This window comes from Anoplopoma fimbria, chromosome 4 (genome assembly GCF_027596085.1).
Source record: "Anoplopoma fimbria isolate UVic2021 breed Golden Eagle Sablefish chromosome 4, Afim_UVic_2022, whole genome shotgun sequence".
Classification (NCBI taxonomy): domain Eukaryota; kingdom Metazoa; phylum Chordata; class Actinopteri; order Perciformes; family Anoplopomatidae; genus Anoplopoma; species Anoplopoma fimbria.
This window is the reverse complement of record NC_072452.1, coordinates 15,743,184-15,767,208: the sequence shown is the minus strand read 5'-3', so window position 1 is coordinate 15,767,208 and position 24,025 is coordinate 15,743,184. Positions and strand designations below refer to the sequence as shown.

Genomic DNA, 24,025 nt, shown 5'->3' with positions numbered 1-24,025 from the left:
ATAAAAACAGTAAAGCATCCACAGAAACTGAAATATTATATATACAGACAGAAAACTATTATAACTATAATTGCACAGTGTATTTGTATTGCACAGGTTTTTAGTGTATTAGTGTTAGTGTTTAGTTTACTTCTATTGTCACAAAGAATTTTTAATCAAGCATATATACATTATAATAGGTTCCCATTTTCTTATGGGAATGGCTTGAATGTTAACTAAATTATATATCACATATCAGCCTGAATGTGCATGAATCATATCAGCCTGAATGTGAATCCTGCAAATTTCCCCGCTGCGGGACTAATAAAGGATTATCTTATCTTATCTTATCTTATCTTATCTTATCTTATCTTATCTTATCTTATTGTACTAATTCAATTACATTTTATCTGTGTGACACTACATTAAGCCCAATAAATGAACATTATTCAGCAATAAGTGGTATAATATTCCTGGATATGAGTTCTAAACGGAGGGCGTTTCATACAGTTATTATCATGCTATATAATTATTAACTTGTTACTATTTGGACCATAATGGTACGGTGATGATTCGTCTTTTCCCGTCGGAGTGAGACCTCCGGCCCTGCTGCTCCTCTCTGAGGGGCGTTGTGTAACAGCTGAACTGCGGAGCCGTGACCCGTCCCCGCCCTGCCTCCTTTAAATACCCTCCACCACGTTGAACCGCTACACGGACAACAAACAGGGAAGTGCTGACATTAATGCATTGCATTGTTTTTAAATCATCCTACGACTTGCATCGTTTAGTTCTTGCTCGCCTCGTACCATGGAGCTGGACCGGCGGCTGCTGCTGGCTCACTGCACCGCTCACGCCCTCTCGATCGCGGCGGGCTTGCTGGTGGTCGTCCCCATGGCTCTGAACGGCTCCGCGTTCAAAGGCCGCTGCGCACTCTTCTCCAGCGGCTACTGGAGGACAGAGGACCGGGGAGAGCTGACGGGACAGCCGGGAGACGCCTCTCACCTGGTGGTGCAGCAGTGGGGCCCGCCGGCTGCCTGCCAGTTCGCCACCTTTGTCGGTATTTTCACGGTGCTGTACGGAGCAGCGCAGGGCTGGAGGAGCCTCTTCTATCTGCACGGACGACATGATGAGTGAGACAACACGGAGCACTAACCCTGATTACACTACACTTACTTATGCATTACTAAAGTTACCTGAAATGTTCTTTATTTGACCACTATTACATGTGCATAAAGTAGTCAAACAGTAGGGATGAAGGATGTAAACAAAGAACATCATTTTGTACACATCTCTTCATCCCAGTTTAAGTGGGTATGATGATTGATTAATCTATTTGTCTATGAAATGAAACAAATTGTGATAAAGTGCACATTCATATTTCTTTGAGCCCAATATGCTTTCTTCAGATGCCTTGTTTTTTTCTGACCAACACCCCAAAACCCAAAGAAATTCCTTTCATTATCTGATATGTTTTCAGTAAATCATTGCATTTGAGTTGCAGGACCTTTTTGCTTGAAAATGGCAATAATGATCATTCTTATCAAAACAGGTTTCAGTTAATTTGATGGAAATTAAACAAACAACCAACTAATCATTTCTGCTCCAGTGGGTGTGTCTTCCCACATATCCTACACATAGCTTTTATTTCTATGTTGATATCAATAGTACCGTTTGTCTGATGGCTGTCTGTATGTGTGTTTCTGCTCAGCACCCTGTTTTCGTCCTTCCTGACCGTGCTGCTGAGTGTGTGCGTGCTCTTCCTGTCTGGAGGGGCCAGTGTTATCTTGTCTCTGGGACTTGTCTCCTGGTGTGACACCGTGACTGATCACAACACACGACCATACAGGTACATTGTACGACGGTGGAACATCCTATATGTAATAAACTGATTTCCAAACCAAAAAAAGATCAAAACAAAACAGAAAAATGCTGTTTCTCACCCGTTTTGCTTTGTTTGTTTTCAGCTGTGCAGAGTCCCAGTCGGTCCCACTTTACCTGGATGTGAACACCTCCTCTTTCTACACAGAGCTCAATCTTGCACAGGTATGAGTGTTTACAAATACACACATACATACAATAGACTGCTAAAGTCCCACTTTTAAAGTAGTAAATGGCAGTAAACAGAATTTATGCTCATTCATACTTCTGTTTTTTTTGCATTTGTCTTGTTTGTTAAATAAGAAGCTCCCATTATGAAAGAATGTTGTTTTAACTTATGAATACTATAAAGAACATCCATAAACAGTATATCAATATTGACTGATAAGCTTTTTTTAATGTTGAGAATAAGGCAGCTACTATTTATATATGCGTCCCAGAACAGAACAGAAGCGGTTGTAGTTATTACCAGGAAATCAAATGAATATGCCAAAACAAAAGTTATTATCTCTATGAGTCGACCTACAACAACATTTATAGCTGTGTCAACCTCATCCACACTGGTTTCTGTGACACCTTTTCTGTTTTCTTCCAAGGCTTTTGTTGTTTTTACTTGCTCTTGCAAAGAACGATAACGTTCCTACTCTTAATCCCTTTAAAAAAGTTCTGATTAGCTCTTTATATTTACACACACATCAACATTCATAGCCTTGATTTTGTCATTATATAAGTGTTAATGTAAGCTTAATTAATCACATTTTTGTTCCTCAGGCCTCTCTGTGGTTAGTGTCGGCTCTCTGGCTGGCTCAGTCCATCCTGGCGTTCCTGCGGCTCTACCACTCCCACAGCCAGCACATCAGCGGGCCGTGTCGTCCCCGAGAGAAGGAGCTGCTGCTGGGACACAGTCTGTCCGACAGCGGCTCCCCGACACCTCCACATCCTCCAGCAACACCCACCATCTTTGTCTAACTGAGAGAGATTGAGGTAGTGATAAACAACGTTACAGTTAGCTTTTAGATGATAATGTCTACCCTGTATACAGTTCTCCTTACTGCATGTAGAATATGGACATGGCAGTGTGGCTAAGGATATAATAATCAGTGTTATATTTCGATTTAAATCATAATTCATCATCTTATGTAATAAGAGCCTGACCGATAAGTGGTATGGGCGTATATGACAGCTGATATTTAACAAGAAATGTCAGTATAGAAATGCCAAAGAAATGTTTTAAGTGATTTATAAACAGTGTCTCTGTTATATATCTTGTGATCCAGAGCGCACTGACACATTTATTTTTACCATCCAATAAGCAGTCAGGCTATATTATGTAACGACATGATGACGTTTGAGCAGAGCCAAAAAAAAACGTACTTTACATTAAACTGCCACGTCTCACTCAAGCGCCACAACTTTAGAGTTACAGTTTGTGCCTCTAGTATTTATTATATTTGAGTAACCGAACTAAGCATCTGTTCTTCTGAATGATCATAACCAATTTCCAAAATCCTTGAATATTCAGTTTGCTTTGAGATAAAAAAAAAAAAAAAAAAGATTTTAACTGGTTTACCTGTCTAGATAACCGGATAACAGGTAGAGCACTTGTTGATGAACTGTTCCAAATATTAAACACAACAAGAGAGGCTAATTTAGGCTTTTTTTTATTTTGGAATAATGTGTGATCGCTCCTAGATCGAAATATTGAAGGTTGTCCTGTTCTTCCCATTCTGCTGAGATTACATAATTGCATATCTCTTACTTGTTTTGTGTTACATAAGAAAAATATCAATGCAGTAAAGTGTAAAATTCAAGCAAGGTCAAATGTAATATCCAGCTAAATTTTTTTGTTTGGAATTGGCAGTAGAGTTTCAACCTTGAAAGCATATTTTTTATCGTGCAGCAGACTGGAAATCTTTTCATCTAAATGGTTTAAAGGGACTAAATGATTCAGGAAAAACCCTCTGAACAGCACTTAGTGTTGTTAAACAAGCTTCTGTTTTTTTCAAGGCTGTGCGGGAATTTGTTTATTTGAAGCTCCGATGTAATGAGGATACATGAGAGCCACTAACTGGGACTAACTAAACTCTTTGCTGGAACAAAAGGGATTTTACAGAATAAAAAAGGCACAGAAGCAGATGTATTTATTCATCTAATAACCACAGTGTTATTTAGAAGCTAATAATCATTATGGTCATTTGACTTAATGACTTCACAAGGAACCAGATGGTGTTTTTTCTTTCAGTCCGTTTGGAATATATTTAATATGCATGTTGTTTACATGTCTGCTGACATTTTGCACAGTTGTGTCGTCATCAGGGAGAAAACACTTTGTCGACTGTTCTGAGTGTAAAATTCAACTGTAGCACTGAGGCGCTTTTATTGTGAAGCATGTGGTGAGAGTGTGACTGAGCCACCAGTAACAGGCTCACTGTGTGAGCATGACCCAAATGTTCTGTTGTGTAACGGAAGAAAATCACTGCTGACCGTCTCTCTTACTGCAAGGATTTTTATCATGATGTCGTTTGTCTTGAAGCAGCCGCTCGCAGGGCGTTAATGAAGCAGTTAAATCGTCTCAAATGAAACTTGTAGAGTCTGCAGAGAATAATTTGGAGGTAAACCCTAAAGGATCTGTGGTAAGTTTCATATTGAGATAGATATGTGCGGAGCCCAGAAGGGTGAAGTGAAGAGGAAAGAAGTTTCTGACTTTTGTGAGGTTTTTTTTTTAAAACAAATGATTTAAAGTTAAACTTCCCTCCTATTATCATTGAACCAAGTGGTTGTTATGACACACGGACGGCGGAGCAAGAAATCTGAAGTAAAGAGAGATGAGACAGTAATGTCATTTGAAATGTATTGTAATATAGGAAATGTTTTGTATTATACCTGACAGTGGTCTTGCTTTTTACCTCTTATACCTGTTTGTGCTCATTCACATTCATGCTTTTTTGCATTTGTCTTGTTTGTCAAAAATAAAAAGCTTCCCACTATGAAAGAACGTTGTCCCAACTCACATACTTTATAAGAACATCCATACGCATCAATGCTGACTGATAAGTTTGCCTTTTATTTTAAGTTGAGACATTCATCTCTAAAGGAAGGCTGTGACACACTTTATATCTCTTGAATTTTAAAAAAGGAACATGACTAGAAAAAAACTGCCTTTAAATATACAAAATGTAAACGGAGCAGATAAGGTCAACAAGATTAATATGTAAATTCAATCAACTTTTACATTTTTCTTATTATTTCTACCTCCTCACATACACACAAAAGTAAAACATTTTTTTATTATTCTCTGAAACACAGGGGCCCATATTTCTGCAAAAAGGGTACTTTAACTTCTGACATACTTTTGTACTTTTACTTGTAATAGAGTATTTTTACATTGATGTGTTGCTGTATTGGTACAATTACTTCAGTAAAGATACCGAACACTTCTCCCACCACTTTCACTGTCTGACAAAAACAATTGCTTTATAACAGGATCAGTCTTCATCAATTCACAGCACATTAAAGTAGCCTTCGCATTTTAACCTGAACAGCATTTGTGGAAACTAAGTACATTTAGTGAAGTACTGTACCTAAGTACATATTCAAGGTACTTGTACTTTACTCAAGTATTTCCATTTTATACAATTTATCAATTCCACTCCACTACATCTCAGTGGTATATATTGTACTTTTTACCCCACTATATTTATCTGACAGATTCAGTTACTTTTTAGATTACAGTTTTTTATCCACTCTGTGTCCAGTGAAAACCATGTATCTCCAAATGTGGTGGTTTTGTATTTTTTCTGAAGAACTGAAGGATTAAGTGTTCCTTTATGGGTTGAGAAAATGATGATACTTCTTAATAAAGATAAGGTATTTAAAAAAAATCTTGAATCAGATGGAAAATGCAACATCACAAAGCTGAAAACAGGGATGTTTTGTCTGAGCATGAAAATTTGTGTTTTCGGAGATATAAAATGAGCACTCCTTTAATCTATAGCATTGAAATGCATCATACACATTAATGCAGCTGTAGTTATAATCCAAAAAAAACCGTCATGCGTTATAGTGAAACACTGACATAAAAGTTTTAACAGCAGAATGAGTACTTTTACTTTTGATAGTATACTGATAATACTTAAATTATGGATTTGAATGCAGAACTTTTACTTATTGTGGAGTATTTTTTACATTGTGGTATTGGTACTTTTTCCACCACTGCGGAACAATACATCTGGTTATTGTGTTCACAGTTTTGTTTTACTTTATTAGTAAATAGCGGTGAAAAAAAAGAAAAGAATAAAGCCTAAGAAAATGTGGATCATCCATGTTTCAACACCGGGTGTAGTACCATTCTTAACCATTTGGTGGCAGCATAACCCCTCCGAGTGTCTAGTCTACCAACATTTAAAGTGAAGAAGAAGAAAAGAGCCAATCACAAACCAGGGCACCACATTGAACCAATGAACTGATGTTTTTGATCCAAACCTCTTCTCTTATGTTTCAGTTTACTTTTAGTCCCTTTTTTCTTTCCTGAAGTTGTCCTCACACGGTAGAAATGAAGCTTACTGACATCAAAAAGTTAAAAGTGCCCGAGCTGCGGTCCAGACTCCAAGAACTCGGGTTGGACAACAAGGGGCTGAAGGCTGAGCTGTTGGGCAGACTGTGGTCCGCGTTAGAGGCAGGACAGGGTGAAGAGCTAAAACTACAACATGACCGCTCACCGACACCTCCAGCTCCGGAGGACGTCCACAGACCGACAGGAGCTGTTGTCACGGAGCGATGTGGACCAGACTTCACCCGAGACTTCACAGACAGCTCCACCCAGACAGAGACCCACACCGGCGTGCCTTCACCACAACACGACTCAGAGAGTGTGTCAACTATACAACACGACTCAGAGAGTGTTTCAACTATACAACACGACTCAGAGAGTGTTTCAACTATACAACACGACTCAGAGAGTGTGTCAACTATACAGCACGACTCAGAGAGTGTTTCAACTATACAACACGACTCAGAGAGTGTGTCAGAGTGTGTAGCAGGGTACCAGGCGGAGGAGAGAGGAGCTGAGGTGCAGCAGGGAGGAGCAGAGGATCCTGGAGGAGAAAGGAGATCATCAGAGGAGATGGGCAGAGGAAGAGCTTTCTACGAGTTCAAGGAGGAGATACGATACAAAAGGTAACACTAGAATAGATTTCAGATGGCAGTTTTGTAAAGAAGCATTTAAAAGTTTCATGCTCACCCAAAATATGCACTTAAAGTATACATTTGGATTATACTACAGGTATTTGTGGACTGTTGGTTAGGTGCAGAGCTGGAAAGTACACATTTGAGCACCACTATTCACTCTTTAAGAGCAAGTTGAAATACTCAATTATAAAATAGTGGATTTTGATTGACCAATGTCCCCTAATATTTAAGGTTCCCTCTCCATAATCATTTTATATTGCACCACTACTGTGGGGGGATCTATGTATAGACGGGAGGATGAAGTAAATCTTTCAGTTGTACCAGAAAAGAAGAACAATGTAGAAAAGATAGGCTGTCTGAATATGCAGATGAGACAGTGTGGGAATTAAACATTTTGACAGGGTTTGGATTGAAACATAGCAAAACAATACTAAACTTGTCTTTAAAAATCTCTTTAGGGACTTTTTATGTAAAGGGTGTTGTAATGCAGCACATTTGTCTCTTTCTCCTCTCAAACCAGAGCCAAATCACCTCCAGCTCTAGTGGACAGAGAGGAGGCGGAGAAGGAGGATGAAGATAAAGTTAGACTAGATCCATGTAAGTCTTTGGACAACACGCACCACACCAACATGAAACAGACTTCAGTTAGTGAAATTGATTTAAACTATGATAAGCATGTTGAATCCCTGACATTCTGTTGTCTGCACAGACGACAGTCACCTCCACTTTGAGGTGGGTCCTGATGGCTCATGTGGCCAGCTGCGGTTCTGGGCCCGATTCCCCTCGCTGTGGTCAGGATGCAGGCTCACCCACGGGGTGCTGCAGGGCAGGGTGGGCTTTGAAGTGAGACTGGAGAGGAAGTTGTTCACTACACAGCTGGAGGAACAAGAGCACATGGATCCTTGTGGCCTGAGAGTGGGCTGGTCTATGGCCAACACCTCTCTAATGCTGGGTAAGAATTAGATTCATTATTAGGTTCATTTTAGAATAATGGATTTGAACATAGCAACTTTTGGAGATGTGTTATTGTTGTTAATGTCCCTTTCTTCTTTCCCTTTATTGCTATCTAACTGTCTCATACCAGGTGAAGATGAGTTCTCTTTTGCTTATGACGGGCGCGGTAAAAAAGTGACAGGTGGGAAGGAGGAAGCGTTTGGAGAACTCCTCTCAGAGGGAGACATCATTGGCTGTTATGCTGTAAGTCACACATTTCTCTTCAATTCTTCCTCTATTTGGATTCTTTGAAACTCTTTCTGTCTTGCTGTTGTCTTGTCACAAAAAAATAGAAAAATCTATTTTCTAAAAGTTTGAGTTATTTTTTTCTGATCCCAACTGTTTGTTGTGTGTGTGTCCTGTTTACACATGCACATCGACAGTCCTTCTCCACAGACGGTGCCGTTGAACTCTCTTTCCATAAGAACAGTCGTGTCATGGGTGAGGCCTTTTCCCTGGAGGCCTCTGTGCTGCTGGGTCGTCCTCTGTTTCCTCACGTTCTCTGTAAGAGCTGTTCAGTCAGAGTCCTCCTGGACCCCACAGCTCCTCCCTGGTACCCTGGTCCTCCAGGGTTCACACCGCTGGCAGCTCTCTCTGCTTGGCAGAGGGTGCGCACCACATTGCCTCCTTCCTCCAGAGCACAGTGTGAGGTGAGAGACGGCAACTATCCATCCAAAGTATTTCAATTTGGCCAAATGCAGAATTCACATTATCACATGGTGTTTTTTATGCATCCCTGTGGGGCTGTATATCTTAATTCGATAAGTTGACTAATGGGTTGTTTTGGTCTTAGTTGACTTAGATTTCTTAAGATGATTAGTTGTTTTTTATGCTTTTTCGTGCTAAATTACTTATTTCCAAGAAACTTATGAGCACATCTCCAAGGGGTGCTTTTGCATAATTCTTTGTGGATAAACTCCGTTTTACAGATCTGAAGATTAAATCAACTCATCGATTAGAATTTTTTTTATTTAAAAACATTGGTTCATTGGTTACTCCTTGTGGTAAAAAGGTTTGTTGTTTATGGACCAAACGACAGACAGACATTACCATCCCTAGAGCCATGCTTGCTAGTGTGGCTACAAAGAACATCTTTTCAGAAAGTAAATAAAAGTATTCATTACAAGTTGTTGTATTGTAATCGTTCTCCCCCTCTCCCTCCAGGTGTTGTTGATGGTTGGTCTTCCCGGTTCTGGGAAGAGCCACTGGGCCAGGACTCACATGAAGCAGCACCCTGAAAAGCGGTACAAGCTGCTGGGCACTGAGGAGCTGCTCGCATGCATGATCGTCAGTCAAAACTCTCGTCTTCACTCTCGTGCTTTATATTCACATTCAAAGGTGATGTTCAACTTCTGACCAGCTGGTGTGTGTGTGTGTGTGTGTGTGTGTGTGTGTGTGTGTGTGTGTGTGTGTGTGTGTGTGTGTGTGTGTGTGTGTGTGTGTGTGTGTGTGTGTGTGTGTGTGTGTGTGTGTGTGTGTGTGTGTGTGTGTGTGTGTGTGTGTGTGTGTGTGTGTGTGTGTGTGTAGAGTGGTGGACAGAAGGACAGCAGGCTGCAGCAGGCCTCTCAGTGTCTAACTGATTTGATCAAGTTGGCTGCTCAGACTCCGGGCAATTACATCCTCGACCAGGTAACTAACACTTCCATACTGAACACATCAATTTAACTCTGAAATCTCCTTTTAAATGATTTTATATTAACATATTTTCAAATATCTTTTTTCAGTTTGATAGCTGTTCAGTATTGTTTTAACAAACTCGTCATATAAGCATAAGCGTGTGTAATTAATTATTAATTGAATCATTGAAACATACTTGGCCATAACAGTACTTGGACTTTGTATTCCACCTCCTCAGCTCTCTTATCATATTCTCTTTTTCCCATCTCTCTTTCTAGTGTAACATCCTCTTCTCTGCGCGGCGTTACAAGCTGCAGCTGTTCACAGGCTTCAGGCGGCGGGTGGTGGTCGTCTTTCCCTCAGCGGACGAGTGGAAAAGACGACTCGCCCTGCACCAGATGAGCAACGGGGAGCAGATCCCTGAGACCGCCCTGCTCAAACTCCAAGGTGTGACTTGTGCACATTTTATTAGGAAGAATACCATCTAAATTAATCATAAGAAGATACCTCAATGCCAATTTAGGGACAAAGAAGATTTGGGTTGAACTGGTTTCAGCAGGTGATCTGAAAGACGTTTCTATTGGGGATGGAAACTATTCATATTTACATTAAGATATCATCTCATCTCTTTTGGAGTCATTTAATTAACTCCCCAAGGAGAGAAACAAGACATATATTTTGGTGGGTAAAAAGAGGTGTATTAGCCTGATCATTTTGTTATCATTATTCTATTTGAATGCTGGATATCTTAAGGGATGTGGGAAGCCAGTTAGAGGTCTTGAACCAGGCTTGACGTGTTTGAAACTTCACTACAAACTGGAGTCTCTGGTAATGCTGACAATCAGGTAAACCAGGGACGGCACAGTCATATGAATGGGTCCCATGCAGACTGAACACCACATACACCTTGTTTTCGTCTACTACAACTAAACCTCCCCCTCTCGTCTCCAGTGAGCTGCAGTCTTCCGGAGCAGCACAGCGACCTGCTGGAGGAGCTGCAGTACGTCGAGCTGCCTCAGGAGGAGGCACAGACGCTCCTGCAGGAGTACAGCGATGAGGCTCGCAGACTGCTGCCCCCCGTCCCCAAACAGGAGAAGAAGAAACACCGACTTCAAAAGAAGAGACCCCACCCTCACGGCCCTCCATCCTCCCACAAGATCCAGTGGACCGGACATCACGGTGAGCGTGAGAAATGGCGGGCAACATGTTGGGAGACTTGATATTTTAGGATGTTAGTTGATCTCTTTGTTGTCCTCGTAGGGTGGAACGACACAAGACTCAACATGCAGCCATGGAGGCAACAGCCAAGATATGTGAGTGTTATATGACTGGGAAATCCTCCACAACAACCCTCACTGTAACATCATTTGGGGCTGTTGCTTTGTCGTTAGCTAAGATGCACTTTAAGGTTGAAGAGGTTGTGGTGTCCTGAACCTCATCGTCTTTTAGAAATCAACCAAGTTCAGTATAAAGGAAGATTTTTACACTTAATTTGAATTATATCTAAAATTTCTTATTAAGGAAACTCCATCATGAGTATCAAACTAATGTAGTATTACATTTGAACCGTAAAAATTGCCATAGTTCTTTTCTTTACTTGGTTTTAGGCTGAAGAGGTCAATTTATAGAAGCCACGGCTTAACAAATACACCAGTGAGGAGGTCATAAGGTCAGTAATGTAGGCACTAACTTGAGGCTTTAATTTAGTCAGAAGAAGATAAATTATAGATGTATTGTAGGAACAATTCCTACTGCTATTTTAATCTATATAATAACCTTAATCACGATTTATTTCTTCGTGGAACGTTTGGGTTAGCTGAATCTAAGCAGTCGGATCAAATTTGAGCATTTAGCTGCTTCTTAAACAGCTGAATGATTCTTATTACCTCAGCAACAGCCTCCTTAAGTTTTCCTTTTTAACCAAATCTCATTGTCTTTTTATGTGATTTTCATTTCAGTGGAGTGTGCCTCATCAGGAGCAGGGCTGCTACTACAGAGACGCTGGTTACAGCGGATATGAAGGTTACTGGTGAAGAAACAGATGCCGCTGCACATCTGTGTTTACAAGGACAATCGTTCTACTGATGTCACTTCCTAACTAAACCAGCAAGAAGTTTTTTAAGAACTAGAGACTACAGAATATGTTGCACTCCCTGCTTTGACCAATCAAAGATAATCAATTTTGAGGTTTTTAATCATTTCTACTGGCAATAACGACATCACTTTTAAGGATTTTTTTATTCAAAATATTTTTTTAATTCAGTCATGTTTTTACAGTTTACAAACGATGAATCATACACAGTATTTTGTGAACACCAGTATTGGTCAGAGAGTCAAAGAGTAATAAATCCCTCAGCTCTTTGTGTTTGTACACATTTGGTTATGTGGATGTATTTTTATGATGCGGTCGGCTGAGCGTCGTGTCGTCTGCTCTGGCCTCGCTCGCCGTCTGGCTTCACCGTCTGATAAAGCAGCACGGCTCCTTTAGCTGACGGACACAACTCCGACCACAGAGGGCTGCTCCTGTCCAGCTGCATCAACTCCTACAAAATTCAGGGAAAACACGATGCAGTCCTGTGTATCTTTTTATAAAGCGTACTCTGCTTCTAATGCGACTGCCAAAACAAGAAAGCTCATTCATGAGTTGATCTGTAACTTGAGCTTACTCACCGTTCTGCCTATAAAGATGATATCTGTGGACTCACTGGCCTCCGCTCCTCCTTTCCAGTACAACTTTCTGACTTCATCCGATGTCAACGAGCAGCTGAGGACATTACAATAACATAGACTCTACATTATATATTTATAAAGGTTTTCAAATCAAACTTCTATCCTGTAAATCAAAAGCGAGGGAATGAGAACCTGACGTAGAACTCTGCACTTGGTCTGCCGGCGCTGGTGTGATTCAGAGCGACGCCCATCAGGACCGGCTCTCCGAGGGAGCTCAGAGGAATATTCACCTGCAGAAGGACGGAGGGAAGCTTCTTAAGTTAATATGGTATAATGTGGATTTTCTCTATCTACTTCTAAATTGTATTAAAATGCTGGCCGGGCTCTTCAATATTTTGGAAAATGTGAATATTGTTTCATATTTCCTTTACATTAATACAAGAAAAACAGGTTCAACAATCAGTAAGGTGCAATATCAGCACAGAAAGTCAATTTTCACCAATAAATGCTTTCTGATAAATTTGAATGATGTTATGATCACTTATTATTCTACACAGAAGTTTCAAGTGCAGCCACCACAGTTAATCTGTCAGAACAGTTATTTTTCCTTGTTTTAATGATCTTTCAACGAGTCATTTGCATTTGTCTTAAACCTGCTGATTTCTTAGTTTATCACTGAAGGACAGAAACAGTCTGACCCTGAACTTGCTGAAACAGCTGAAACATTTAAATGATAAGTTGATCAACACAGTATTAATGAACAACAATTTTTAGGATTAATGAATCATGTAATTCATTAAAACGCAAAATATTTAAATATTTGCTGGTTCTAGGTTTCCAAATGTGAGGATTTGATGCCTTTATTTGGCTTATGTTGTAATAAACTGAATATCATTTTTTGGATGATTGGAGAAGTAATTTGAAAATACTTTTTTGACAAATTTCTGATATTTCAAAGACTAAATGATCAATCGAAAATAAATCAACAATATTAAGAGATTACAAAATGTTAACCCATTTGTTATAATCATTGCATTTATTTACTAACAACTTATCAGGAAATAAAGAAGCATTTAAAGCTCTGCACCTTTTTTTTTATTCTATTAAAGGAACAGTGTAGTATTTATTTATTTATTTAACCACCATTTTTCTACAGTAGCTCAGAATGGATAAATAAAACACTGGTTATAGATAGGGAAATTTGTGTTTTTATGTTTTGTATTGGCAGCCATAGATCTCCATTCTGCAACCTCACTGTTGGATGCCGCCAGATCCTACACACTGCACCTTTAATCATGAAAGTTTCTAAACATTAACTTGACATGAACTAAAAAGCTGAGAGTGGACTTTATTTCCCCCCACCTCGTCTCTGATCTCGGCGCACACGGACGAGAACAGCTCCATGACGACGGCCCTCTGCTGCATCATGTCCACACTGATCTGCTCCTCACACACAGCCTGGCCCAGACGCTCACACACCACCTGAAGCGGTGCAGCGATGGTGTTAATAATACATATTTGAATGACACTGAATTCACTTTCATGTACTTCACCTTTGGCTCTGGGTGACCTCCGGGGATGTCCAGCTGCCCCCCTGCCTCCGCCACCCTCTGACTCCTCCTGATCAACACCACCTGACCGTCGTCTGTACACAGGACGCCACCCACACCCAGAGGCTGAGCCAGCAGAGCCAGAGGATCCCCGAACTGCACCTGTCCACGCTGACGAAGCTCTGCCACGTGACACGACCAGTTTGTTCCCAGGTAATCTTTGTAGCAGGTAAGGCCTAATCTCAGAGTGAGGAGCGGAGCGGTCTCCTGGTCATCTGTGTTTTTGGATGGACGTTCAGCTGAGATGATCTTAGATTCACTGTAAATGGAGGAAGCTTGTGAAAATGCACCAACACTATCTACAATTTCTCTCTGATTCACAGGTCTACTTATTTTGTCCAAACTGCTCTTCTGAACAGCATCATGGAGAGAATCATTGATGCACAAAATCTCATCCATCCTTTGTCGACTGTGTTTAAAATCCCCTCCCTGTTGCTCCGCACAGTCTAAGAGGGGCATGGTTGGTGGATGAGTGTTGGGTGGACGTTTGGGAGAAACAGAGGACGATGAGGCCGAGCAGAAAGAGTGCAGTCTGAATTTGGACCCATTGAAAAGCCACGGCTCCTTGGACACCCGCTCCGTCCACACCTCCTCTATTTGTTGCTCCAGGGACGGATCCGTCTGCCTTTTGAATCTGTGTAGACGGAGAGGAACAAAACAAACTCTTCAGGTTAGAAACATTTTGTCCAGTGTCATACTGATGTATTTAAGGACAATGCTTGTGTTATTCTATATTTCTTATCATCAACAAATCCCATAAAAAACATTAAGCCTGTCACATGATATTCAGTCATCGACTTATCGTCCAGAGCTCCGATGTGGGAACATTTTGCAGATTTAACCGAATGAGAGAGAGGAGTGTTGATTTTACTTTATCTAACTTATAGCTAATATGTTGTTACTTTTTTATAACAAAGGTTCAGACTATTAAGGAGACTGATTGGCAGGATAATGCCTGCTAAAGAATGAATGACTCTTTATACCCCTGTGACAAATATTTAATATTTAAGTGGAAATGTTGTGAAAAGAGCTCAAGAGTCCATTTCATTAATTGTTTTGATAGTGTAGTTTTATTTATTTAGAATATTTTAATATTTTTTCACTTTCAAATGTCTGAATATTCTTAAGAATTAGAAGCTTGTTTCTCTTTGAAATGGCATTTTTTCATTATTATGTTATTATATCATCATTATATCAGTGGCATAAAATGGTCTAAAAGACAATTATATTGTTTATTGTTCTTATTTTTGGGACAATATATCGTCCCACAAGTGGCTAATAGCATCATTACAGGTCTACTATGTCGGTGGCCCACTGGGGCTGAAATGAATCCCAGATCCCAATATCTATGTCACATGTTTAAGCCATTGTTTCTTTTAAGTAGAAAGGCCTAATAATGATATACGTATATGGTTGACGTTTCTACCTTTCGGAGAGCTCCACTTGTACTTGAGACTGAAGCAGGCCCCTCCAGGCTGCACAGTGCAGCAGCACAGAGACCTCAGAGTCCGTCATCTCTCACTGTGGATTATCATTGAAGCCTTTGATTTGTGTCTTCACTCGCACGGCTGCAGCTCTGTACGCCTTGTTCTCAGCTGTTAACATTTTACACAGGAAAGAAACAAAAAACTGTAAACATGTAAAGAGCTGAATCAGAAACCAAAGTAAATAACTCCATCGAGGTCAGGAAGCAGACCTTTGTCAGGCCTCTTCACCACTCCTCATACACAAACACACACACAAAGTACACATGCACATATTCAGAGATTAGTTCTGGGCAGCACAGGTCATTGTTGATCAATTTATAACGAGCCGGCCAGTAACAAACCAGTTAGTGTATTTCTGCACAGCATTATCAAAGAAAGACGATACGATGAGCCCCAGTCTTGGTTGTTGTTTCTCATTCGTAATTGTGCAACAATTTACACCTTTTAATGTTGTAATGAGCTTATATATTGAGACAATTACTTCATAAAAAAAAAAAAAAAAAAAAAAAAAAAAGTGTTACAACTGTGAGACTGTGCTCTAAATTACTTTCTATTTACTTATGTTGACTCCTGGCATGCTTAATGTTAGTTTATTTTATTTCGTTTTATATTTATTTGTCATTTCCTTTAAATACATTTAACTATGTTATTTTTTATTTGATGCATTCTTTTTTATTTGTATTTTTTGTATAGTTGTATTGTTAAATGATTTAAAACAAAAAATAAAATATCTTATTTAAATCTAAAAACAGGCATCACCTGCAGTGACATCACCAGCTGGGCTGTGGCCAGAAGTGCAGCTTGTTAACCCGAAGAGCAGCATTGAGTGGTTTACTGCTTACTTTATAAAAAAAAACAAAAAACAACATCTTATTGATTTTAAGTTGGTGTAATGCGAACTAGAGATGTTTAGTCTTTTAAAAAAGAGCAAAAAAGCGAAAAAATCCTATTGTTTCTGTTTGCAGGCTGGTGTACAGTTTCTCTTTGCTGATTCATTTGAGTTACTTGAGTTCCTGTTGTTAACTGTTCCGATTGTTAACTGATAACATCAGAGACGAACTACTTTCAGTTCATCCAGCAGCTGAGCACAGACACAAGGAACCTGAGTATCAATCACAATGTATCATGTAAAGTGATACTGCCGCCTGCATTTTACTGTAACGTTACAAAATGAGCATGTGTTACTATTATAATAAGTTAGATTTGGGTACAAAAGTTGTTTGTATCTTACCTTCCTATGTGGAAGCGTATGCAAGGCAAAGATGAACCAAGTGAACTTTCTTCCTCTTTATTAGACAGACTGCAAACTGTGTTCATTATCACCATCCAGTGACCAAGAGTCCAAACAACAGGTCATCAGATATATGATACTGACAGCTGTATAATATACATTCTTACCTATATTTAAAAAAAGTACATGTGTTTGGATGTTTTCTATGGAGGACGAAAAATGACATAAGTATAAATAAATAAATGAATAAATAAATGTAAGTGAAAAGAAATGTAGAAATAAATGTAGGATATGTATTTATGTATGTCCTGTTTGATAATTAACTTTTATTTATTTATCTATAGATTAATGTATTCATTTCTATATTTATTTCAGCATTTACTTATTTATTTATACTTTTATTTATTTATTTCAGTATTTATTTAAGCATTTATTTATTACTGTATTTATTTAAACATTTATTTATTACTGTATTTATTTCAGCATTTAATTATTATTGCATTTATTTATTTCTGTATTCAAACATTTATTTAAGCATGTATTTATTTATTTCAGCATGTACTTATTTATTTATACTTTTATTTATTTATTTCAGTATTTATTTAAGCATTTATTTATTACTGTATTTATTTCAGCATTTAATTATTCTTTTATTTATTTATTTCTGTATTCAAACATTTATTTAAGCATTTATTTATTTATTCCTGTATTTATTTATATAATTATTTATGCATTTATTTATTTACTTATGTCATTTTTCGTCCTCCATAGTTTTCAGGATATAGTGGTTCGATAAGTAAATTATGTATCTCACCTCTGTAGGTGAATACGGAAACGATAGGGTTAAATCTCGGGGAACGCGTGCATGGGGCGTGTTTGTTATTGTGTCAAGCTGTCTAGAAGCAACAATAACTTCCGCTCATAATCAAAATAAAATTCCTGGGCAACGAGTTGGAAGAACAGTCTATGGTTGCAAGTCACAGTTAAAAGCAGATACTGCATATGAAAACGTGATCTTGACAAATAGTGTAAGTGTAGTTGTAGTTTTTTCTTAAAGAATATAACATTGTATGTAACGTTTTATTTTGAAGGGTACATCTTCTGGCTTCCGGTTTCATCGCAGCTAGCTTGACGCGGCTGAGTTTACGCAACAGGCCCACAGGACATCTACTGCTACGGACTGAGTCCTGCTGGGATCTCACTCTTGTTTGTTAAGTTCCGACTTTAACGCATTGTTCAGTGTGTTCTGCATCTTTCACACAACACCGCCAGATAAATGAGGTAATTATTATCAAGCTAACACTAGCACTGAGCAGCTGACGGACGGCTAACAGCTAGCATTAGCTCTGCTGCTCAGGACAAAGTGTCCCTGCTGGAGACCCCGCAGCACTGTGCGCTCTATTGGATCGATTATTTCATGTATTGATCCATGTGCAGTCTGCAGCAGCCTGTAGGTGGTGGTGTGGCTTATGGAAGTATATACAGAAGTACTTTTTAAATTCAAAGTATGTTTACAACTAACTATACAAAGTTGCACGAAGTGAATGATAAATGTTGTTTAAAGTGTCAGAAGACAGTAAGAAAGGTGCTGTGACCAGCTGCTGGTGTCTTTGATCAAATACATTTACTTACCTCATCCCGCTGTTGTCTTGAGTCAGATCACGTGTCAGCAGATGAGGGGAAACCTGCTGACTGCATCGTTTTTCAATGGAAACACACTAAAAGGTAAAAACAGGAAATTTGTCTTAATAGCAACTTTGACCTCTTTTTCCATCAACAGTGTATCTTTTTTATTTAACATATCAATATGTTTTCAAGCTTAATAAATATATATTACCTTTTAATTACATTTACATTTTTTGAAAATATGTAAATTTTTCCTCCTATGGCTAGTTAGTCCATAAAATCTATTTAACATATGGCCATGGTTGGATGTCTTACCACTGTGGTGGAAATTAATGGACTGCTTTAGAAAATATGAACATGATCAGCCCTTTTTTAAGCATACTGCCTCCAGTGTTGGTTTTGAATAAATGTAAACTTTAGATAAAAAAAATACCAGACTGTGTCCTCCCAACAGAAGTAGATTTACAAGATTTATTTATTAAAAGTGCAACATCTATATTGTAATATGCTGTGAGGCTGACCACTTGGTTAATAATAAGTAGAAACATTTAAAGATTTAATGCTCTTTGTATCATCAATGATTTTAACATCTTTCCTCTTTGCACAGGTCCTCTTTGTGGAACCTCAGACATTTTCCATCATGCAGTTGGAGGCTCAGCTTCGTCTTTGTCAGAGTTGTCTTTGGTGCTACAAGAGCGGGCTGCGTCTGCTCTCCCAGAGCTACGCACACAGGTAGACTTTGTGTAAATGGGTTGAATTGAATCAGAATGACTGAAAACATCTTAGTGATTGTGTTCAGGTTCTCTGCTTTGTATTTTGTTTGGTTTTGAGTTATTTGCTCTCTCAACCACAGAAAAGCTGTGAATCACTACGATCGCCTGGGAGTCAAATCCAATGCGTCCTTGGAAGAAATTAAAAATGCATTTTTTGACAAATCCAAGAAGGTAAGTTACTATTTTATTAACAACAACATGTGTCGCCACATGGGGGCAGTCTTTCACAGCTCAGTTTCTACTTTTGAAATGTTCCCACAGTGGGCTTCCTGACTGTTTGTTTTCATGTTATGGCTCCCACTGTAAATAAGGATGTGCATGTGTATTTACCTTGTGGTTTTGGCATAATTGAGGGTTGAGACAACTCTCCCTTTAGAGAACATAAATATGGATGTATGTACAACTATGCATTTGTGTAATAGAGAAACATCCCAATTAGCACCAGATGTCTGCACCAGAATATATATTGTGGTTAATTGTTTGGTTTATACCTCGTTAATGTAATTGACCCATTCATCATGCAGCTGCACCCAGACAGCGACCCAACCAACCCAGCGCTGCACAGCCAGTTTGTGGAGCTGAACGAGGCCTACCGAGTGCTGAGCAAAGATCCGAGTAGGAAGGAGTATGACTTTAAAATCAGACATTCATACGGTGGTGGCCAGGCCTTCAGATCTGACTCCAGTCACAGCAGCTACAGAGCCAGGTGAAGATTTACGCAATCTGTCAGTTTGTGCTTTCTTATAAATCTCACCTAACCTGACCTTCCTCCTCACTCTGTCACATGTTAATGCAAGGGGGAAAAAACAATTGGCGGATTCTTTGTCAAGAAGACATGCAGTTTCAACTTCAACACTATGACATTGTGGGACATTCTTTGTAACACTCTCATTGGACCTTAAGTGCTGCAGCCAAGCTGAATGAAGAATTTATCTCTGTACCTTCCCAAAGAAAATAAACTACCCCTGCAATTATTGACCAGATTTTTGTATTTATATTTCTAGATAATCCTTAATGGAGGTTACGTAGTTTAAAGGGTCAGGTTATTCTCAACCTTGCGCACAAGTCCATAAACTTTGCTTTCCACATTGTTTCTGCACGAAGCATAAACCAATCTTCAGGAAACTGTGTTTTCGGGTCGTTGTTTTTTTTAAAATTATTGTTCAAATAATTTTATATTCCGTTAACCAGTTGAGATTTAACATCTCAAGTTTTCCTAGTTTTTCGGAAAAAACAAATCAGTGAGAGTTTACTGCCACACAGCCAAGTGGAAGAATCAGAACTAGAAACGGTTTCTTGTCCATAAGAAGTTGGTGCAAGTTCACTAATTAATAATCCTTCAGACTTTCCAAAGTAAAGACTCAGTTAAGACTGCTTTTAACATTTGTACCGTCTGTCACACCTCCAGTTTTTGACTTCACCAATCATGATTAATCTTGATCCACTTCACCATCAGTACGAATACCCAGGAGAACTTTCGTTACTGGGAGCAGTTTCGACAGTCTCAAGCACAGGAGATGACGGCAGAGGAGTGGCAGAGGAGGAGGACGAGAAACTTTCGCCTGGTGGGCTACTGCTTCCTCACCATAGCACTCAGCATCGGAGCCCACGTCGTCTTCTTCAGGTACAAATCCGACACACAGTGAAGACACTTTTAAAGGGAAAAACTATAAAGCAGTTAAAAGGTGAATGTTAGAAAGACAATAATATCCATCCATCCTATTTCCTGACATCCCTCTCTGCTCCGTGTTTTTCTTTGCTGCACGTTCACTTCCAGGTGAATGGGGTTATTTGTTGACATGTCTCTGTGCCATGTGTGTTGGCACAACCTCGTGACATGTGACCTTGTATTTGTTTTCACACATTGACTCTGTGCCACTTTTGTTTGTGGAGATTCGCTTCTTTGTGATCCGAAGAGCTGTTATAACAGCTGTACAAACTCGTAAAGACAACGGAGCATGCAGAGTGCCTGCTGAGCGACGAGTTTTTAGGCTAAGCAAAGTTATTTTGCGAGTCATGTCTTAACTAAAGTGTTTTTCCGACTCTCTCAGGAAACTGGAAGAAGTTCACAATAACTTCATGGACGAGAAGGATCGAGCCATCACAGAAATTTACAATGAATCCAAAGAGAAGGCCAAGTGAGTGCACACACTTCATTATTTTTTTCCTCTGCTTGATGGCACATTTGGGTGGTATCAGTAAATTTGTTTGGGTTTTGTGACGTCTATTTCTGGAGCTGACTGTAAAGGTGTCTTCTGTGCTGTTTCTCAGGGTCAACGGTTTTAAGAAACAGACAGAAATCCTGCGGCGGAAACATGCCGAGTTTCTGGAGAAATACAACGTCCGCAATGATGGAGACAGCAAGTAGGAGACTCTCCAACTGTGCTCCGAGATGATGGAGTCTGAACTGCCAGCAGGTGGAGGGCTGCTGAATCAAAGTGGTACTTGTTTGTAGGATTTTAAAGTTTATTTATTTAAAGAAACATGTTGATGTGTTGGTCCTCAGGTGTGATGCTGAGGACTTGAAGACACACAGAACATGGGTGTGATGTGGGAGGGTTTCATCTGGTCGTACATGGGTTTCTTCATCAGACTGGACCTGGTCTGTTGAAACATCTATACTTACGAATTAATATTTGAAGTGATGTGACGGTCAAAAGGATCCAGCTACAGCGTGCACACAAAGTTAAGGATCCATAATGAACACATTTAAACTGCCTCTAATGAACTCACCGGGAAATGATCGCTGTTAGTCTGGCTCACAGACAACAGCGAATTAACGCCAGATGACAGTGGATGAGTTGATCTACTCAAGACCAAACACACCAGCTGCATTGCCAATAAGTTTCTTGCTGAAAGAGACTTTTATGGATATAAATAATATATTAGTTTGCACACAAGAACATTTCGGTGATATTCTCTAAGGTTTGATAAGGCTGTTCAGGGGGAGATTGAGGAGGTCGAAGTGTAACACGTGCAAAGTGAAGCGTTTTGGCAACAATAGTTTGTCAAGCAAATTCGTTAAAACATGCTACAATGCCTGTTTACTTCCGACAGTTATGGATCTTGGAACATCACCATCAAACTCCTCATTGTTCCCTCTGTTGAACCAGGGTGTTACCATGCATAATGAAAGGTCCTCGGTTTATTAGAAACAGTCAGAGAAGAAGGAGGTCAGTGTTATGACTCATAAGGAGTGGTGCTGAGTAATTTAAATATAGTCCCAACTATTGTATTACAAATGAGACTATGAAAATGTTCACATTAAATGGAAAGAAGTACACTGGTTATTTCATCACTTTTATCCTCTCAGTTTTTCGATATAAGAGATTGTTGCCTTATCTTTTACTTGAAGGGACGTCGGAGGGAAATTATTAAAAGATAAACTTTTTCTTATCAATCATTACTTCTCTGTGTTTTGTCTCTCATTCACATATTCGGCTCTGGTTTTTGTAATACAGAACAGACTACAGACACTGTGTGTGTGTGTGTCTGTCTGTCTGATTAAAACTATTTTTCTCCAGTGAACATGATTTCCTCTGAAGAATCTCAGACATCCAGATGTAGACAGTTGCCTTTTAATGAGCAACCACACAGATGAGTCAGTACTGTTGTAGACAGATAGTATCTAGACAATAATTGATCATTCCGTCAGAATTCAGAAATCTATTTTCCGTTATACTCTTTTAAAGTTCATTTGAAGAGCGCTTTTAAACCTCTTATCTCACATTTCGGAGCTGCAGATGGGATTAACTGGAAAACTGACTTTACCAATACAGTACACAGCATGTTTATTTACATATTTACATTCACATGAAAGATCAACTTCTATGAAACGATTCATAAGAACATCCTGGGTGCACAACATTTGTTTGCTGCTGACATCATGGAAAAATGCTTGGTTTCTAGTTGTTCTTTTAAAAGAATACATGCACAAGTGAACCTATGAAACTACTGAACAGAACTACCATGTGAATTGTGTTTTAAGGAGAGATATTGCCTTTTTCCTTCTCTGTGTTCTTGTCACCAGCGGCCCTTGTCCTGAGACTTCAGCTGGAGATAACATAACCCTGCACAGTTTACAGACACTCTCACCCTCATGTGGCGTGTGAGTGCCCTGTCATAACCCAAACACACTATAATGACTGAGATTCTGGCATGTCTCCACACACACACACACACACACACACACAGACCGCAAAACCAGCTATGAAAACAGCTCTAATTGTCTTTTATCTTCATTTTAATGAGCTGCATAGGTAGATGTGTCAGATTATACTCCTGAAATAATACCCTGTGTGTCTCTCACATGCATGCCCTCCTATTTATCATTTGGAAAACAGTAGAACGCGATACGGAGTTGAAAATAAATCATTGATAGAAAAGTGACCCTCAGACTTTTACACCATGCTGCCTCATTTTAGATAATTCTGTCCCAATACAAACATTTGCAATGAGTTTTAATTAAATAAGTAGATAGGTAGGGCAACTTCATATTTACTGTGGTAACATTTAGAGGGTCAATAATTAATGTAAGAATAATATTATTTCCTCACCAGGGCCGTAGCAAGGATGTTCGAAATACCCACGACAGCTTAATATCAAACCATCTTCTGACATCAAAAAGGTTGAAATTATTAATTGTTTGAGAATTTCATATTTTATAATTATATTGCCCATACCAGAAAACTAATAAGTCTGCAACTGACAATTCTTTTTCTCAATTAATCATTTTGGTCAATGAAATGTCAGAAAATAAGGAGAATCCCTACTGGAGTACTCAAGGTGACATTGTTTATTTTGTCCAAAACCATCAGATCACCACAGATGAAATAATAAAAACTAGTGAGCACCAGTTCAATTTTTCTCAGCAGATGACTTAAACGATTTATCAATTATCAAAAACGTGCAGATCCATTTTCTCTGAATAAAATAGCTGCTATTCGACCTATTGTTTCAGTAATATACCAGAAT

At 39.1% G+C, this 24,025-nt stretch overlaps 4 protein-coding genes across 9 annotated transcripts; 3 read left to right on the top strand and 1 right to left on the bottom strand.

The window, feature by feature from the left end:
- The first annotated feature begins 682 nt into the window (after positions 1–682).
- On the top strand, positions 683–4,837 carry zgc:153018 (Transmembrane protein 179-like). Its single transcript, XM_054597764.1, has 4 exons — positions 683–1,109; positions 1,688–1,825; positions 1,944–2,022; positions 2,629–4,837. Exons 1-4 carry the CDS (start codon positions 787–789, stop codon positions 2,824–2,826), a joined length of 738 nt encoding a protein of 245 aa, XP_054453739.1. The 5' UTR covers positions 683–786; the 3' UTR covers positions 2,827–4,837.
- Positions 4,838–6,307: 1,470 nt separating this feature from the next.
- Positions 6,308–11,704, top strand: si:ch211-107m4.1 (heterogeneous nuclear ribonucleoprotein U-like protein 2). Of its 2 annotated transcripts, none has more exons than XM_054597460.1 (11): positions 6,308–7,032; positions 7,565–7,641; positions 7,754–7,996; positions 8,129–8,241; positions 8,421–8,687; positions 9,202–9,324; positions 9,577–9,666; positions 9,933–10,101; positions 10,606–10,833; positions 10,915–10,967; positions 11,613–11,704. In XM_054597460.1, the coding sequence occupies exons 1-11, from the start codon at positions 6,410–6,412 to the stop codon at positions 11,685–11,687; spliced, it is 2,061 nt and encodes a 686-aa protein (XP_054453435.1). In that variant the 5' UTR covers positions 6,308–6,409; the 3' UTR covers positions 11,688–11,704. The 2 variants fall into 2 exon arrangements, with proteins under 2 accessions (XP_054453435.1, XP_054453433.1); XM_054597458.1 differs by having other exon boundaries at positions 9,565–9,666.
- Positions 11,705–12,035: 331 nt separating this feature from the next.
- Positions 12,036–18,341, bottom strand: nudt22 (nudix (nucleoside diphosphate linked moiety X)-type motif 22). Of its 3 annotated transcripts, none has more exons than XM_054597461.1 (7): positions 18,285–18,341; positions 15,361–15,529; positions 13,878–14,568; positions 13,687–13,806; positions 12,517–12,614; positions 12,325–12,418; positions 12,036–12,197 (listed from the first exon to the last, which is right to left on the bottom strand). In XM_054597461.1, exons 2-7 carry the CDS (start codon positions 15,447–15,449, stop codon positions 12,051–12,053), a joined length of 1,239 nt encoding a protein of 412 aa, XP_054453436.1. In that variant the 5' UTR covers positions 15,450–15,529; positions 18,285–18,341; the 3' UTR covers positions 12,036–12,050. The 3 variants fall into 3 exon arrangements, with proteins under 3 accessions (XP_054453436.1, XP_054453437.1, XP_054453438.1); XM_054597462.1 differs by lacking the exon at positions 18,285–18,341 and adding an exon at positions 16,653–16,720; XM_054597463.1 differs by lacking the exon at positions 18,285–18,341 and adding an exon at positions 16,181–16,252.
- On the top strand, positions 17,775–22,509 carry dnajc4 (DnaJ (Hsp40) homolog, subfamily C, member 4). 3 transcript variants are annotated; one of them, XM_054597466.1, is made up of 9 exons: positions 17,775–17,933; positions 18,311–18,377; positions 18,886–19,010; positions 19,132–19,222; positions 19,576–19,757; positions 20,508–20,675; positions 21,103–21,189; positions 21,323–21,468; positions 21,558–22,509. In XM_054597466.1, exons 3-8 carry the CDS (start codon positions 18,919–18,921, stop codon positions 21,417–21,419), a joined length of 717 nt encoding a protein of 238 aa, XP_054453441.1. In that variant the 5' UTR covers positions 17,775–17,933; positions 18,311–18,377; positions 18,886–18,918; the 3' UTR covers positions 21,420–21,468; positions 21,558–22,509. The 3 variants fall into 3 exon arrangements, with proteins under 3 accessions (XP_054453441.1, XP_054453439.1, XP_054453440.1); XM_054597464.1 differs by having other exon boundaries at positions 21,323–22,509; XM_054597465.1 differs by having other exon boundaries at positions 18,307–18,377; positions 21,323–22,509.
- The last annotated feature ends 1,516 nt before the right edge of the window (positions 22,510–24,025 follow it).